The sequence below is a fragment of the Cottoperca gobio genome, chromosome 16, assembly GCF_900634415.1.
Source record: "Cottoperca gobio chromosome 16, fCotGob3.1, whole genome shotgun sequence".
Classification (NCBI taxonomy): domain Eukaryota; kingdom Metazoa; phylum Chordata; class Actinopteri; order Perciformes; family Bovichtidae; genus Cottoperca; species Cottoperca gobio.
This window is the reverse complement of record NC_041370.1, coordinates 17,063,377-17,080,334: the sequence shown is the minus strand read 5'-3', so window position 1 is coordinate 17,080,334 and position 16,958 is coordinate 17,063,377. Positions and strand designations below refer to the sequence as shown.

At 40.3% G+C, this 16,958-nt stretch overlaps 1 protein-coding gene across 8 annotated transcripts in view; it reads left to right on the top strand.

The window, feature by feature from the left end:
• LOC115020821 (RNA-binding motif, single-stranded-interacting protein 3-like) overlaps window positions 1-16,958 on the top strand; it is a 160,160-nt gene that overhangs the window by 85,386 nt on the left and 57,816 nt on the right. For all 8 annotated transcript variants that reach the window (XM_029450813.1, XM_029450810.1, XM_029450811.1 and 5 more), the window contains 3 exons: window positions 1-20; window positions 8,860-8,918; window positions 16,137-16,228. The exon at window positions 1-20 is cut by the window's left edge and continues 162 nt beyond it. In XM_029450813.1, the coding sequence (XP_029306673.1) occupies window positions 1-20; window positions 8,860-8,918; window positions 16,137-16,228 (171 nt within the window). The remainder of the gene's footprint in view (window positions 21-8,859; window positions 8,919-16,136; window positions 16,229-16,958) is intronic.

Sequence of the window (16,958 nt, the reverse complement as noted above, 5' to 3'; positions counted from 1 at the left end):
CTCATCAAACTCTGCCAGCCGTGAGTTCTATTCTGTCTTATTCAACTTTATCTGACCCTGTGCTCGCTCTGCACATACAGCCTTCAGTGCAGCTGAGCTCACTTCGTTACTGCTCCGTTCAGTTCAGCTTGTGGTAATTAGTTGTGCATGACTCCAACAGCAGCTTATAATGAGTATCAAGGGTTTGTTCTTGACCTCTCCGCCCACCCCCCTGTGCTTCCTCAGAGGAAAAAACAAAACCCAGCTGCGCCTAACCCATCCGCTCCCTTCTGCACTGGGTCATATGAACACACATGCATCCTTCTATCCATCAGCAGAAGATGTAAACCCCTGAACCGTTTGAGACATTTCTCGTTTGAAGACGTGGACATATTTTACATCATATCAGGACACTAATACAAGTAGTACAATTCGGCTGAATAGGAATGTAATTGCATTGTTGTTAATGGTACCAAGGGACACAAGTAAAATTAGCAAGATTGGTGTTGGAGCTGAAGAAGGCACATCTTAAATATTCACTAGCAGCTATGTTACATCTAAACACATTCGGATCCAGTGTTTATTTTAACCCACTGTGCTTTGGCAGCAGCAATAGTCATACACATTTTGTGCTGTAAATGTCCCATTGCTCTCTAAACATTGACATTGAAAGTTCACTTTGGAAACAGCATTTGACAAAAACAGTGTCACCACAAGGTCCACTCAGTAGCTGCTCTGGAGCTTTCATTGGTTTAACTTGAGCTCCCTCAGCAGATGGAGTTTGAACAAATAGAATTAGAGAGATAGAAATGATAAAGATATGAAAGTAGTAGTCGTTTCTCTGATAGATTATGTTACTTCCCATCATATTGGATACAAACAGGATGACGATAACGGTGATACATTTCTGTGGTATGATTATAAAAAATGTAACTGATTAAAACCTTTAACCAAGAGATCTGTGCAGATTGTGTTCTTAATGACGTTTTAAGACATCTCACACAACTGCATTGATTTTATTATCATTATCAATAATTTGCATTAAATAACTTGGATAAGAAATACGGGCAACAATACCTGATTGAGACGTAATTTTACAAGTAGGGGTTAGGGAAAAATCGATTCATGTTTCTTCATCATTTTCTGAGATTATGAATCGATTCACAACTTCCAAAAATAGTTTATTTTTCTGCAAAAGATTTCTGAGAAATTAAAAGTCAGCTAGCCCAAGCCTTCCAATTTTATTTATGTAACAGACATTTTTATTTTTTGTATAACTTGAACTTTGTATTCTTGAAGTCACTGAGAATTGAGAATTACTTTTTAGTAAAAAGTGTTTATTTTATTTTAAGTGTATCTTTTTTTTTTGCCTTTTTTGTGATTGCATTATTGCAAGCAGTTGAACTTCTTCTATTATAAAACTCCAGGATCTTATACGCTTCTACTTTACTCTGCTCTCATGCCATAATTTGCCACACCACTTTATTAGCGTACAACAGACTAGATCGGAGTAAATAGAAATCCAATTGAATCGTGAGATACTGAAAGATTCACTCCCCTAGTTACTAGAAACTGTTCAGCAACCACTTTTGCACCAAAGAATGTGAGCATGTCCGTGCTGATGACGCATTTAAAATGCCGTGCTGATATGACACTAGAAGATAACCCTCACAGCAATAAAGCAGAGCGTATCTGTTCGTCCTGGTAACATATTGGTGAATGATGTGGTTATCCTGCAGTAACTTCATCTCTATGGCACTTTGATAAAAGTCGATCCTGCACATATAATTCCCAATTGTCCCTGTGTGGACAAACAAAGGCAACAGACACTGTAATGCAAACGATAAACCAGCTCTCCCAGAGAGGGTCTTGTTTGCCTCCAGCTATTACCTGATATTATCAAAAGTAATTGGAGAATGATATATTGCTCTAAATATTCCGCCGGTAAGGGCTTTAAATTATCTCATCAACATTTCTAATTGATGTAATTGATTTTTGAATTTAAAAAAAGGTAGATTAAAATGAAATGTGAAGACTATAACATGCACGCACGCACGCACGCACACACCCACACACACACAGACTGAACACACTCACCATACCTTGCCCTTCTGCGTGTCAGCTGCAGTTCAAGCCTGTTGTATTTCAGCTCAGCCCTGGAGGCGTTCTGGAGAAACAGGGTGAAAAATGGGGGCCAATAAAAGTTTCATTAGAGCCCCAGTCAGTGTGCCAAGTGGCCAGTAACATTTAGGAAAGGTCAGTGGGGGAGAGGGGATTGTGTGTTGGGCAGCAGTCTTTGCCTTGGCTTTCCAACTCTCTCCGGCTTTCAGAAACAGACTGAATGGCAGTTTCCTGTCACTCACTGACATGACATGCACGCATGTGTGCGCACAAACACACACAAACAGGCATTTCATTCATGCACACAGTTACAATGAATAACTGGACAGTCCCACACACACAGGCGCGCACACACACACACACACACACACACACACACACACACACACACACACACAGACACACACTCTTTCAACTCAATGTCATCCTCATCCTCATTGTTACCAAGCGTAGCTTTTTTTGCCGCCCACTAGCACCATCCTCTCCCTTCCCATTCTGTCATCCTCCTCATTTCCTCCCTCCCTCCATCCATCCTCTCTCTCTCTGTCTCTCTCTCTCTCTCTCTCTCTCTCTCTCTCTCTCTCTCTCTGCCCCCCTCGCTCTATCCCTCACCCCTCTATCCCTCTCTCTCTGTCTCTGTGCCAGTTCTCAGAGTGTCAGTGAAAAGTGCTGTTGTCAGCTGACATTTCCAATCACTCCCCCAGTCGGCAAAACTATGGACACACTTTTAACGTCTGGGGACAGAGCAGAACGTGAGCGGAATCTAAAGCGGAGCACAAGGGCAATTTCTATCTTGCTCATTCGCTTTAACTCACACTTGTTGTCTCTCTCTCACCCATCTATCTTTCTATCTATCTATCTATCTATCTATCTATCTATCTATCTATCTATCTATCTATCTTTATCTTATCTATCTGTCTGTCTGTCTGTCTGTCTGTCTGTCTATCTATCTATCTGTCTGTCTGTCTGTCTGTCTGTCTGTCTGTCTATCTATCTATCTATCTGTCTGTCTGTCTATCTATCTATCTATCTATCTATCTATCTATCTATCTGTCTGTCTGTCTGTCTGTCTGTCTATCTATCTATCTATCTATCTGTCTGTCTGTCTATCTATCTATCTATCTATCTATCTATCTATCTATCTATCTATCTATCTATCTATCTATCTATCTATCTATCTATCTATCTATCTATCTGTCTGTCTGTCTGTCTGTCTGTCTGTCTGTCTGTCTGTCTGTCTGTCTGTCTATCTATCTATCTATCTATCTATCTATCTATCTATCTATCTATCTATCTATCTATCTATCTATCTATCTATCTATCTATCTATCTATCTATCTATCTGTCTATCTATCTATCTATCTATCTATCTATCCATCTATCCATCTATCCATCTATCCATCTATCCATCTATCCATCTATCCATCTATCTATCTATCTAACCATATTTATATATCTATATAACCATATATATCTATCTATCTATCCATCTATCCATCTATCTAACCATATTTATATATCTATATAACCATATATATCTATCTATATATCCATCCGTCCATCTGTCCATCTATCTCTACTTCATGATGGATTGTTTGAGGACAGACAAGCTATAACCACTCAAAGCCACTCGATGGAGAAATCACTGAAGACAAATATAAAACACTCAATGACTTCACAATCTGTCGTTAATCCTCAGCAGCTGAGTTAGAAAAAAAAACTGAATCTTGCTTATCTACCAAATCTACTAGTAGGCTTCATGAGAAGTGCTTGTTGGACGGTTGAAAAGCTTCCCCACCCTTCCTTCCCCCCGGAAAGATCTAGGCAGACTGTGTGTGGCATTTATGTTTTCATCTATTATTATTATTATTATTATTATTATTATTATTATTATTATTATTATTATTATTATTATTATTATTATTATTATTATTATTATTATTATTATTATTATTATTCTATTATATATATATATATATATAATTATAATTCTAGTTATTCCCGCGCACTTTGCATGATTGGCCAGTTGTTCAGAGGTGAGAAAGTAACCAGGGTTTGAACTTCACGTCACTTTTTGTCTTTACAACTGAGTGTAACACTGAGTGCCTTCCAGGAGAGTCTGAAAGCGTGTTCTGTTTTCCAAATTTGATCATTAATTGAGTCTAACTCCGGCTTTCCAACCCTCCTACGAGTGTGGCCGTTTGGAACAGCTACATACACATTTGTCTTCTGACGTGGTCGGACAGCACATCGTACAAACTAATTATTTTCTAGAGTAACCTGAACCTTCACAGTCATGATCTTTTGCCAACGCTCTGATGTTGTCGCACGTTATTTCACTTTAATTACAGTGATAAAAAGATTATATTTAGGATTCTAAATGGAGATGGTATTGAGTTCTCCAGGAGTGGAGATTGAACTCATCTAAACTCAATTTACGCTCTATTGTATTTGAAATGGAAAAGTACCCAGCTATTTGATCTTTCAGAAATCTTTAGGGTTCACACTGTACCCCATAGTATTATCAGATGAAAGAAAAATGAGGATAACAAAATAAAATGATGAATAATGCTTTAAAATGTTTTATTTGAATGGCCTGTTTGTTTATAGTAGTTTAGGAAACTTGCAGCTACTGCTCTAAACTTCATTGAAAGCCTCTTTGGCAGAGAAGCTTAATGTTTCAGTGACATGGAGCTATCTTCTGAATTCACAGCACATTGCCTTTTCATCATAGAAACACTCCAAAACGTTTTTTCTTTACAGCGCCTGAACATGTTAAACTACATATGGGGAATGAATTGCAAGACTTCTGAAGCACTGCAGTCCGTCAGTCCCTCCCTCTGTGTTTGTTTCAGTCTAACGGGCAGAGAATCGGAAAAATGAGGGAAGTGCAAGAGACAAGACAGCTGCATTGGATCCCCAATTAGGAGATACCACACACAGAGACCAACCTGCGTGTACACTCACACATACACACACACACACACACACACACACACACACACACACACACACACACACACACACACACACACACACACATACAGCCTTAGACATAACATGAACCACTTACACACACAGAATGTGCACATATACATAATGTATATATACACTCACAGACATCCTGGAGGGATGTAGAAAATGATGTGTGTGTGTGTGTGTGTGTGTGTGTGTGTGTGTGTGTGTGTGTGTGTGTGTGTGTGTGTGTGTGTGTGTGTGTGTGTGTGTGTGTGTGTGTGTGTGTGTGCCAACTGTGGTTCAGTAGACATCAAACTGTGAGCATCCATAGGCTGACGGTGCTCCACAAGGAAAGGAAAACACAGATCTGATGCTGTGGGGGCCCTCTGAGGACTGTCATTAACACTTCACACACACACACACACACACACACACACACACACACACACACACACACACACACACACAGTCAGGATCCACACAGACTGTGTCAAGCCAGCCAAAATTGGGCACTGAGTTTCTCATTGACATTCCTCCCTAAATCTCGACAGTCTGGAAAATGCTGTCAATTTCAGCGGCCTTACTGTTCTTTGTGTATCGCATATCTTGGTGAACAAAGATTCTAAGAAGTTTCCATGGGTTGAAGAAGACACGTAGGTTACTCTAGCATTTCTACGAAGCCAAAGAAAATAGAGAGCTACTCCTGGCGAGTACTTTATGATATGAAAACAACTTTTTGACAAAATGTAGATATTTCAACAGGGTTAGCAGTTCTCTAAAGAATACAGAGCTATCAATTTGAAGGCTTTCACTCCAAAGCTTGAAAACAAACAACACAGGAAAAGTGTAAAAAAAAAACATATTGTTATTCTCTCAGCATTTATATGATCACGTCTCCTGTTGAATATTGTATTTAGATGCTCTTGGTGTATAAACTCTGCTGTCACACAGGGAGTCAGGATGGGGAGTAAAAGTGGTGTCATATGGATGGGACCGTACTGGGGAAGGATTGGAAGATATACAATGGGAATCAATTTAGCAGACTTTCAATCCCATGTCATCCTGTATATATAGATGTTGCTTCACACTTCACTCCAATTATGGACTCTTTAGTCATGATTTACAGCCAATGGAGACAAATATCCGACTCAGATCCCTTTAAGAACCGAGTCACTTACCGATTCTTTGGCACAATGGAGAGTAATGGAATAAGGAAGTGCTTACCCTAACCATCTGACTCATTGTAGCCCTTTGTTTTTATATTCGTAAGTATTTGAATAGTTTTTATGAGTGTCGGTCAAGTGCAGGTCGATGTTATCTCAACTAGCTCCAGCTTCTGCTGGAATCAATAAAAGTATTCCTGTTGGGACTTTAAAACAGAACAGGACATTCTGAACTGTTCCTCTCCTCTTATTCCATGCTTCGCTCTCCCTCCTTACTTCATCATCTGATCTATTATCAATACTTTCTTCCATTTCTTCACCGCAGTAGCAGATTGCTGTAGCTGTCTGGATAAAATGGAATTGTACCTCTGAATCAAGTCCACCATTTTGGATGGTGCAGTGTTGTTGTAATTTGACATTTCCCCAAGGCCATGGTGTCATCGCTCTCTCCTCTCCTCCTCTCCTATTGTTTTTCAGTCCAGCTAAATAGTTTAACTGGAGAATGAACAGGTGGATTTTTACTTTTATGTCACACACATTGATCTGAGGATAACACACACACACACACACACACACACACACACACACGCACACACACAGCCTCGCATTACGTACACGCAGTGTTTGTTTTCCCACTTTGTGATAACTGGAAACATATTTCTCCAAGATTCATAATGTATCAGGCCAGGTAGCTCTCTCTTAGTTTTTTTCACTCTTTTCCGTTTCATTGACACACATACTGTACACACACATACACATACACACACAAACGCACACCAACACACATCCACACACACCAACACACATCCACACACACCAACACACATCCGCACACACACGCAAACGAACTAACAGTCTGGAAATGTTTCACTTTTCTGCCGGGAAAAACAACCTGCCAAAACACCGATGGTGCATGAGATCCTTGTCATACAACTATACTAACACACCAGGCACACACACACACACACACACAAACATCAAGTTTGAATCACACCGAGGCAGAAGACAACAAAGAGCTGGGTATTTCCAGATGGTGTGTGTAATGTGTGCGATTACCACTTTGGTGTTTTTGCTGCGGTGTTACGTTGCGTGTGCGTCTGCATGCGTCTTTGTCTTTGGGTATGTGTGTGTGGGCGATTAGTCCTGCCTTGTTTTTTCAGTGTTTTTTTACGTCTGCAACAGTTGGATTGCCCCCCAATCCGCAGGCCAAAGACTTTATTTTCCACCAGCCGTGACTTTATAAAAAACTAATCTAACAGTAGATTTGAGTTCAGCCTGATTTGTTAATAACTTAAAAATATCTTAAAGTGCAGGAATTTTGTGAAGATTGAGCGTTGTCTCCTGAAAAATAAACGTTGCTTTTCTTTCCACAAATTTCAAGATCATAAGCCGCTCAGCTGTCGTGTTATGTGTGATAGCAGCCTTTTAAAGCCTTTTGTCTGTCTTTATTTCTAAAGTCTCCTGTCCCAATAGAGCTTGATGTGAAGCTGTCAGACGAGCTAGTCTCTGTTCTCTTCTTCTCCCTGACAGAAGCAGTTGGCTGACAGAGTCTCTCCTGATGGTGACAACTAAATGATCTCTTCTTTATTAAACACCTCTTACTATCTCCCTATCGCTCCCTGACTACCTCGCTTCCTCCTCGCCTTCAGTGTCTCTTTTTATCTTTTGACTGACTGCTCTCCCTCTACTCATCTATTTCTCATTTCTCCGAGTCTCCCCCCCCCCCCCCCCCCCCCGCTTTATTCACCCTCCCGGATAGTAACCTCCCACACTGTATCTTCTCCTGATTTCTTTATTCCTTTCTGTCTCCCTCCTAGTTTTCTCCCTCTTTTTCTCTAAAAGGGTAGAGGGAATGTGCTTCCATCCCTCACCTGTTGGCCAGTCAGCCAACTTGTCAGTCTGTCAATCTGTTTGATAGTCACTGGGCCAGCCAGGCAGTCATTGTGCAGCTGTGTTAAAACATTAATTAAAAAGTCTTTTTCACAGAGCTAGGCAGTGATCCAGGCTGATCTCAGCGATCCAAGCTTTCTGTCTCAGTCTTTTTCTCCCTCCCTCCCAATTCCTCTCTGTCTCCTTTCCCCCCTCTCCTCATACCTTCTCAGTTTTCTCTCCCCTCTCTTTCTATGAGGACTGAAAGACCGGGCTGATAAGAAACATTATTAACTTCTCTCTGAGAAGAAGTGTCAAACTCAAGAAAGAGAGAAAGGTAGTGAAGCGGACAGACGTTAAAAGTTGGCAGCACAGATAGAGAGAGGTTTGGAGGTTGTATGCCTCTCTTATAGGCCCTCCAAGCAGGATTGGGTGTCATACATATGTCTAGTTATACTCATCAGTTATGAGACAGTACTGTCTGTGTTCTGAGCCCCTCTGGGGGGTTTGTCGAGACACTTCAGTCAAATCCACACATGTGGACCCCATGGTGGCGCTAGATAAAAAGTCAGGGGATCCCCATCATCATGGCAATCACATGTTGCAATAGTTCTGGACCAAGTGGTGGACCAATAGAATGACTGACATTGACATTCTTGTGCTGTGCAACATGCACAAGACTCAAAGAACAACCAGTAGTGCTCTAGCTGCTAAAAATACTAAAACTGATATAATGACTAACCAGAATATTTCATTTCTTATTTTACAGATATGGGAAGATTGTGTCAACAAAGGCCATCCTGGACAAGAACACCAATCAATGCAAAGGTGAGTGAAAATCCATTGGCTCTATCCAGTGAGGTTATACTGTATGTAGCTTTGCAGAGTCACCATAAACTTCACAAACTCAGATTTGAGTCTGAAGAACATCCGTTTAGAATTGATCAAACTTGGCAGTTTACAGGCCTTTTGTACTTTATTGAATCCCCAATAATCAATGCCCAAAAGCTTTTTAATGGCCTAAAATGTCTCAACACAGACAGTGTGACGTCAAATAAAAGAATACTTGTGCTGATGGACAAATTCCACGTGTGTTTAGCTACGTGGCAAGGGTGTGTGTTGTCACACTGTAATACAACACAACAGTATTGACTCCCATAATGACCATTTCATCCTTTAATCTATCTAAACACACTGCTATGGTACCTTTATTTTGTTTACGTTCTCTATGATGATGATCCTCAGTTAAGCAGCAAGATGTTGGCATTGTTGTCAATGGCCAAATCAAAACGGAGAACAGAACACAATAGCCACAATGTGTTTCAAATAGTCTCTGTGCTGAGCGAGGCTCACTCGAGTGTCTTCTTATGAGGGTCTGCTTGATTGTTGGAGTGGTCTGAACAAAGCACTAATCAATATGATTGCAGTCGTCTGCTTTTGAAGAGGCACACAAGAGCATGTGTTCAGCATGATTGCTGCTCATCTGCCGGGGCTGTACTCAAAAGTACACTGACAGGGTTTAGGACAACAGCGCGAATGCCATGCAATCAGAGCTTCAGCTTCAATAATACGAGTGGAGGAAAAGCCAGTCGGATTGATAGAGGTGGATTGGCAGAGATGTTAATGCAAATTTGAAGACCTCATCTGCTGTGATTACTTACTTAATATTTGTTGAGTTAATGATTGCAGTCCTGACTGCATAATATAATAATGTGAACACCAGACTGAGTTGAATCCCCCCCCCCCCCCCCTGAAAACTATTTTACTTTAGTTATATAAATCTTACAAACTTCTTCATTCCAGTAGCTGCATCACATAATCAAATATTCTCTGAAAGCATATTGAAATGCCTGCACCGACATCATTACAGCACAGCCGAAGGGAAGGCAGAAGCTTCTTAAACCCGGTGATAATTATCAGTTTCTCAACTCATTAAATTCTTTCATTGCTGTTACCTGAAATGTAGTTTAAAAAAACCTGATTCAATACGGCCTCAGTGGTCCAGCTCATGATTATGTTTTGCCAATTATGACTTCATGCTTCTTTTTAAGTATGATTTACAAACGGAAAATATCAGTTTTATTTAAGCTCATGTTGCAATTGAAAAGGCCACGCAGTGCTTACTAATGAAACCAAATCCAATCTTCATCTATTATAGTAGTGATATTTGATGTTTTCTTATTGTTAACAGATGGAAAGACTATCCTGCTAACAAGTGTTTCCTGAGCTCCTTTGTGTCCAAAGATGATTAAAACACTGTTGTAACTACACTGTTGTGATGGGTGACATGTCCCATCATTACCATGGATATGGGCACTGAAGTTATTTTGAGTCAATCCCACATAGTCCTGCTGCTTTAAACACTCACCAGAGCAGAACATTTGTATTAATCCGCATCTGAAAAGTTTCAATTTGTAGCAGACAGCTTCTAGAATGAGCTGTACATAGATCATATGTTCAACAATGAAAATGGATGACATACAGATTAGCTAAAGTTTTACAAGGACAAAAGGGTAAAGAGTCTGAAAGGGGGCTGTGCCCTTCTAAAGAGAATAGCTTCTTAAAATGTATGTATTTGGGAGAAACAAATGTGATACATTTTATTCTTTTCTTTTCTTTCATTTTTTTTTTTTCCAAAATATTTTAACTGTCCATTATCTTATCTTAAAAAACAGTTTCCGCCTTGCCATCTTGTAGAAGAGGCACAAGATTCATAGGTACATAGTGTAAAAGTCCAAAGAAAAACATTTATGTATTTTATTTTTTTTTTAATCTGGGTATTTTTTTGTGAAAGCAATGATCATGTGTGTTCGTTCGCAACCAAATAACTGTGTGTGTGTGTGTGTGTGTGTTTGCATGTGAATAGTAGGGGTAGGCACCGGATCTGGCACAATACTCTGGATATACTCCAGACAAGGCCTTTATGAATATTAAACATTAGAGAGCCTGTTTAAAAATGCAAACTGATACATCCAGCTGTAAATTTATGCTTATTATTTAATGCACAGAATATTAAGAATGTAGCAGCTGCGGCTTTAGCAGCATAGGCGATTTCTAAAGGCTGTGGCCCTCATCAGCAATTTCAGTGCTTGTGATGTCGACTTCATACATCTCTCAGCCAGTTGTTAACTCACAATGAAGGAGTTTCATTATCAGGCGGCCATTAGAATGCCTTACAACCGGATAAGTGTTGGTTTGATTGCAGAGGCATTCAGTGGGGACAAGATAAGTGCTTAGCGTGACTAAGAGAGTACAAATTGGCACAGAGAGTTCTCTTGGAAAGGGGGAGGGATGGATGGGAGGAGGAACGGGGAGTTGGAGGGAGGGGGTAAAAATAACCTGGGGCTGACAGAATATGAAGGGGGACCCCTTGAAACTGATGATTTAGCAGACAGCCTCTGCTTTTCAGGAAGGTACTGCAGAGGGGGAAAGAGAGAGGTAGAGAGCGTGAGAGACAAAGAGGTAAATAAATAAAGTTTTCTTCCTTTGCAGTCTGCAGGGATAGTGTCCCATCAGTTTGTCTGTTGTCATGTGACAGCCTTGTGATCCCAATTTATGGTTTACCTCATCTAAGTGATTTTGTGGCTTTTAAAAACCCCTGATGCCCTGTTGAATGTCTTCAAGGCTTATTTCCTTCTTTGTCCCTGAAAAGTTGATGTTTCTCTCTGGAACAATATGTAATACATGTGTAAATATATGAATATACGGTGCATAGACACATTAAAATGCGAACCCTATCCGGAGAATTACCCTTTCATACATGTATTGTCATTTCAGCAAAACTTTTGCTTTGTTCTGTGAAATAATATAAAGAATTTATTTTGTAAAATCCTCAGCTCTGTAGCGGGCTCAATGTTAAATACACTGACAGTTTTCTAGTTAGCAGCGTGGGAGCTCTAGGGGAGGTAAAGGGCACAGAGCACAGGATGGAGGAAGGAAGGGAGAGGAAACCACTTTAGATTGTAAAGGATTTCCATTTCCCAAAGACAAGTGCCCTCCCTCTCAATGTCTCTACGTCTCCTGCCTTTTCTCCGCCTCCCTCCCTCCGTCCTGTTTTTCATCTGATTCTTTCTCTTTCTCTCTGCCTGCCACCCCCCCCCCCCCCCCCCTCCACACACCTAAATCACTGCCTCCCTCCTCTCCTCCTTTGCTCAGTCTCTCTTTCCTTTTCCCTCTGTACTCGGTTAGCCCATTCTAATGGCCCAAGGCCAGGAACTCTGGGAGCTCAGGAGATTAGATGGGAGCTGTGTGTGTGTGTGTGTGTGTGTGTGTGTGTGTGTGTGTGTGTGTGTGTGTGTGAGATCATGTTTATCTGTGCATCCATCTGTGTCTATGAGCGCATATGAGTGTGTATTCACGTGGGAGTGTGCTGCGTAATAAAACGTTTCAGTTTTTTTTTCATTCTCGAGTGGAATATTTGTCAGGCCTGACTGAGTAAAATGAATTTTCATCTCTGTGTCATCATAAGGCCACAGATGGGAGGGACAGGGCACAAATGAGGATTGTATAATTCAGAGATATTATTTTCATTCGTACCTTCTCTGGAAATGTGCTTATCATCGGACCTAGAAAAGCTAGCCCTTAACTTCCACGTGAGAAGAGAGTTTTTTACCGAACTATAGAAGGTAAGGTTTTAGTGTAGAGGTTATATGTAAATTTACAAATTCAAAAGAAGTGTGGCGTAAACATTTTGGGAAACTTTCCATCAGCTTGGGTGGCTGGCATCTGCTCACAGACTCAACAAGCTTCCATTCAGCTGAAGTGTCCTTGAGCCAGACAATGAATCCCTTCCTGCTCCTGGGGTGTGTTCTGTTGCTGATACTTGACCTCTGACCTCCCTGGAGGGAGGGGCAAATACATTTTCAGAGAACACAGATCACTCCTTGAGTGATGAATACACTCAAAGCAAATGGCACATTTCAAGGCTGATGTTCTATCATACCAAACTTGTCAATGAGATGAGCACAAAAATGTCTCTATCATTCATGTTTCTGAAATGGTGAGTGGTGTCTGGCTGTAGTTGTTTTTCTGCCTAAGCCGACACTCCGACCTCTTCAGACGTAAGGACGAACTCATATGTGCGGAGCAACGCTTGATTACATGCCAGCATCAACTCAATGTTTTATTTTTTATAAGAGATCATGTCAGAGGTCCTGAGACGTGGACTCCATTTTCCAATAATGTGATACTAACTGCACATTTGATATGAGCGCCACAGTTGATCAGTAAATCACTGTAAACAGAGCAGCGCCATGAGGTGGCTCTTGGTTACATTGCAGATTAAAGTTTCAAGACTTTGATGGCCGGCACAATTGACAGATTACACCTAAGTGCTCTGTTTTCACTCTACAGAATCTCCTATTGCACCATACATTACCTACTATTGTTGATTATGAATATTACACTAACTGTGTTCAAAACGTTTCCCCTTTATTTAGTCTCTGTAAAATCCTAACTTTCTACTTCTTGAAAATGGGCTTTACAGGTACTGCTGGTGAGTAAAATGTCATGTTTTATGCAGACCTGCTGTTTCATGAAACCCCCTGCTGCCCTCATAACACAGACATATAATAATCCATAATGAATGTGATTCTTAATTATTACAAAGGAGGAAATGGAAGTGGTTAAATAAACTACTGAACAAATGAATTGCTCTAAGTGAGACAATTAGGAGGTGCTGTCCAGCAGCTTTATGCTCTCGTAAATCTGATTTGTTTTGTTTAGGGGCTGATGCATCTCGATAATGAACTGAAACTTTACTGAATAACATTTTAAGCTCTGGTAAAGGGTTGTGTCAGTAGTGAGTTTTATGGCTGGCACACAGAAAACCCATACAGCCCTTTTTTCTTTTACTAACCACCTTTTCTTTTTCTTTAAAAGAGTGACTGCACTTCAGGAATTTAATACAATTTCTATGAGCTCCTTATCGACAAAAGGCTTCATAAAACCTTTTGTTCACATATGCAGTAGTATTTCTTAAGAACTATAAACAGAGTTTGGTTTGTAAAATCAGTGGATTCCCCTTTAAAACACCAGCTTTATTGACACTGTTGCTCTATTTCATGTGCACTGCGGATACTGTTGAACTCTGCCATCAAACAAAAAGACTGTTTGGACAAGTGGTGATTGACTTATCCATCGTGAACTGTGTTTTGGGTTTCCCCACTATTCACATGTTCTATGGTTAATCAAACCAAACTATTAGGTTTTATTTGTCTGGCCAGGCTACTTATATTTGTGCTCAATTAGTTAAACTGTTTTGGTGTGGCCCCAATTTGCTAAATATAGCTAGAATAAACTGGGAATAGTTGTATATGTGCTTGCATTTGTTTATAAGTCAGTTTTCTCTGCATACTGTATGTGTATATCACAGTCGTTAACGTGTGCACATTATGTGTTTGTGTGTGTTTGTACTATTTTGGCTAAAATAGGGGTTTCTCAATAACAACGGTATAAATATTTGTGCGTGCAGTACACATCTTGCTGTGAAAGCAGCTTGCTGCCTTTGAACAATCAAAAATCATCTGCTTATCAACAAAACAGAGCGTGGCTCCAAATTCTGGATAAAACAGAAAGACAAGAACAGATGTTAAACAGGAGTGAAGTGTGTGTGTGTGTGTGTGTGTGTGTGTGTGTGTGTGTGTGTGTGTGTGTGTGTGTGTGTGTGTGTGTGTGTGTGTGTGTGTGTGTGAGTGAGAGAGGGAGAGAGGAAGAAAGTGTATTCTCTCACTCCTTAGCATGTTTACATTTAGGATTGTAATGAGTGAAGCTTTTGAATTATGGATCATTTAATTGTGTTAACAACACGCAGCCCACTCAAAACTACAGCTGGGATTTCAAAGCTGCTGTGCTTTCCGCACATTCCTCTTTCTGGCTCGTTGCATGTGTCAATATGTCTCTTTTATTAGTCTCTCATATAAACACACAGTCAAAAACATTCATATACTAACAGTCTCTGCATTTTGCTCACCTATACCACACACACTTCTTTCTGTCTATTTGACATCTTTTTCCAGCCCCACCGATGTGACCCAGTTAAACAGGGCGTATTTCTCAAAGTACAGATTGATATGTGTGTGTTCGGACCTTTTGTCCTTCAGTGCTTCCTGTAGGGGCCAGACCTAGATCTCCAGAGGACTTTGTGCACACACACACACACACACACACACACACACACACACACACACACACACACACAACATGATGCAGACCATATTGCAATAAAATCGACGGATGCTCATTCCCTTTGCATCTTTATTTCTCTAAACAAGACTCGGAATCACTTTAATGGCTGCATTAAATGTAGAGAATTTCTCTTGATGTCATTTGTATTGGCCACTACTAAAGGAACTCCATACGCACTGACAGATTAAGTGTAGCCCAGGGACAAAACAAGTTCAATGCAGTGGGATATTAAATGTCAAACAATAGGAGGCCAGTAGTTTTTCATGTAAAAGTAAAGAATTCTCTCGGCATTGAGTCTCTATATACATGATATACAGTATGCGTACATCTATAAGGAATGAATGATGAGCAGCAGCTATTAGTGCAATGAAAGACATTAGAGTCATTAGAGCCAAAACATTGACATGATTTCATTAAAAGAGCTGTAGTACACAAAAACTTGAGCAGACATTAGAAGATCTCTTGGATCATAAAAAGATAGCAAGAGTTATTGTTATGACACCAATTCTGCTGATGTTCTGTGCTAAAACACATTTAATGGGGCAACTAGCAGCTTTCATTAAATACGTGACCTGACTTGATTTGGACACATTTACAGGATTTCTGTAGCATTGAAAACAAAACACAGACACTGGCTGGTTTTGCTCAGTAATATTCAGAACATTAACTGATATTCTCTATCTTTTTATCCTTCTTCTTCTCTTCACCCTGCTCCTCCTTTTCTTCTTCTTCTTCTTCTTCTTCTTCTTCTTCTTCTTCTTCTTCTTCTTCTTCTTCTTCTTCTTCTTCTTCTTCTTCTTCTTCTTCTTCTTCTTCTTCTTCTTCTTCTTCTTCTTCTCTATTGTCTGTGTGTATGTACAGGCTATGGATTTGTGGACTTTGACAGCCCTGCAGCAGCCCAGAAGGCTGTGGCCTCGCTCAAAGCCAGCGGAGTCCAGGCACAGATGGCAAAGGTAAGCTTCAACCTGCCCTTTACTGTCTGGTCTGCTTTACTTGTTGTTATTGAGGTGTTTGGCTTTCTTGTGCTGCTATTATCCAGGTAGACTCAATCACTGTCTGCAAAGCCTGGAGAAAGCCGATGGTTCTGGTGCTGAGGTTATTTGTGGTCCTAATAATTTTAGTGACAACAGTCTGTTGATAATCATAATAAAGATCACTGGATTCATCAATTATTTTGTTGCGTTGATTCATGGGACACCGATAGGTTCAGCTTTGATTCAGATATTATTGATTGAGTCCATATGGAGTTATTAATTTACGGCTATGGTCATGATGAGATTATTGATCAAATCCCTGAAATGAAACGATAAAGTTTGAAGCAGATGATGGCTGTTATCAGTTGGTATCACTACCATTCAAATGCTTCAGACGGCGCAAAATGGGCAACCTGTGCCTACTCAGATTTAACATGTGGTTAACGTTGTGAAATAAAACTACTTTGTTAGGTTTAGGAAAAGATCATGTTTTGGGTTAAAATAAGAGCGTTTGTTACGTAACTTATGTAACGTACGTAAGTACGTTATGTAAGGTAACTTACGTACGTAACTTAAAATAAGTCTTGACTTTTTGGTTCACACGGGACACACAGCAGCCTCCTGTGTGAAAGTCGGTTTGACCCATCCATTCACCTAGACCAGTGGTTCTCAACCTTTTTTTCGCCCGCCCCCCCATCAAATAAAATGT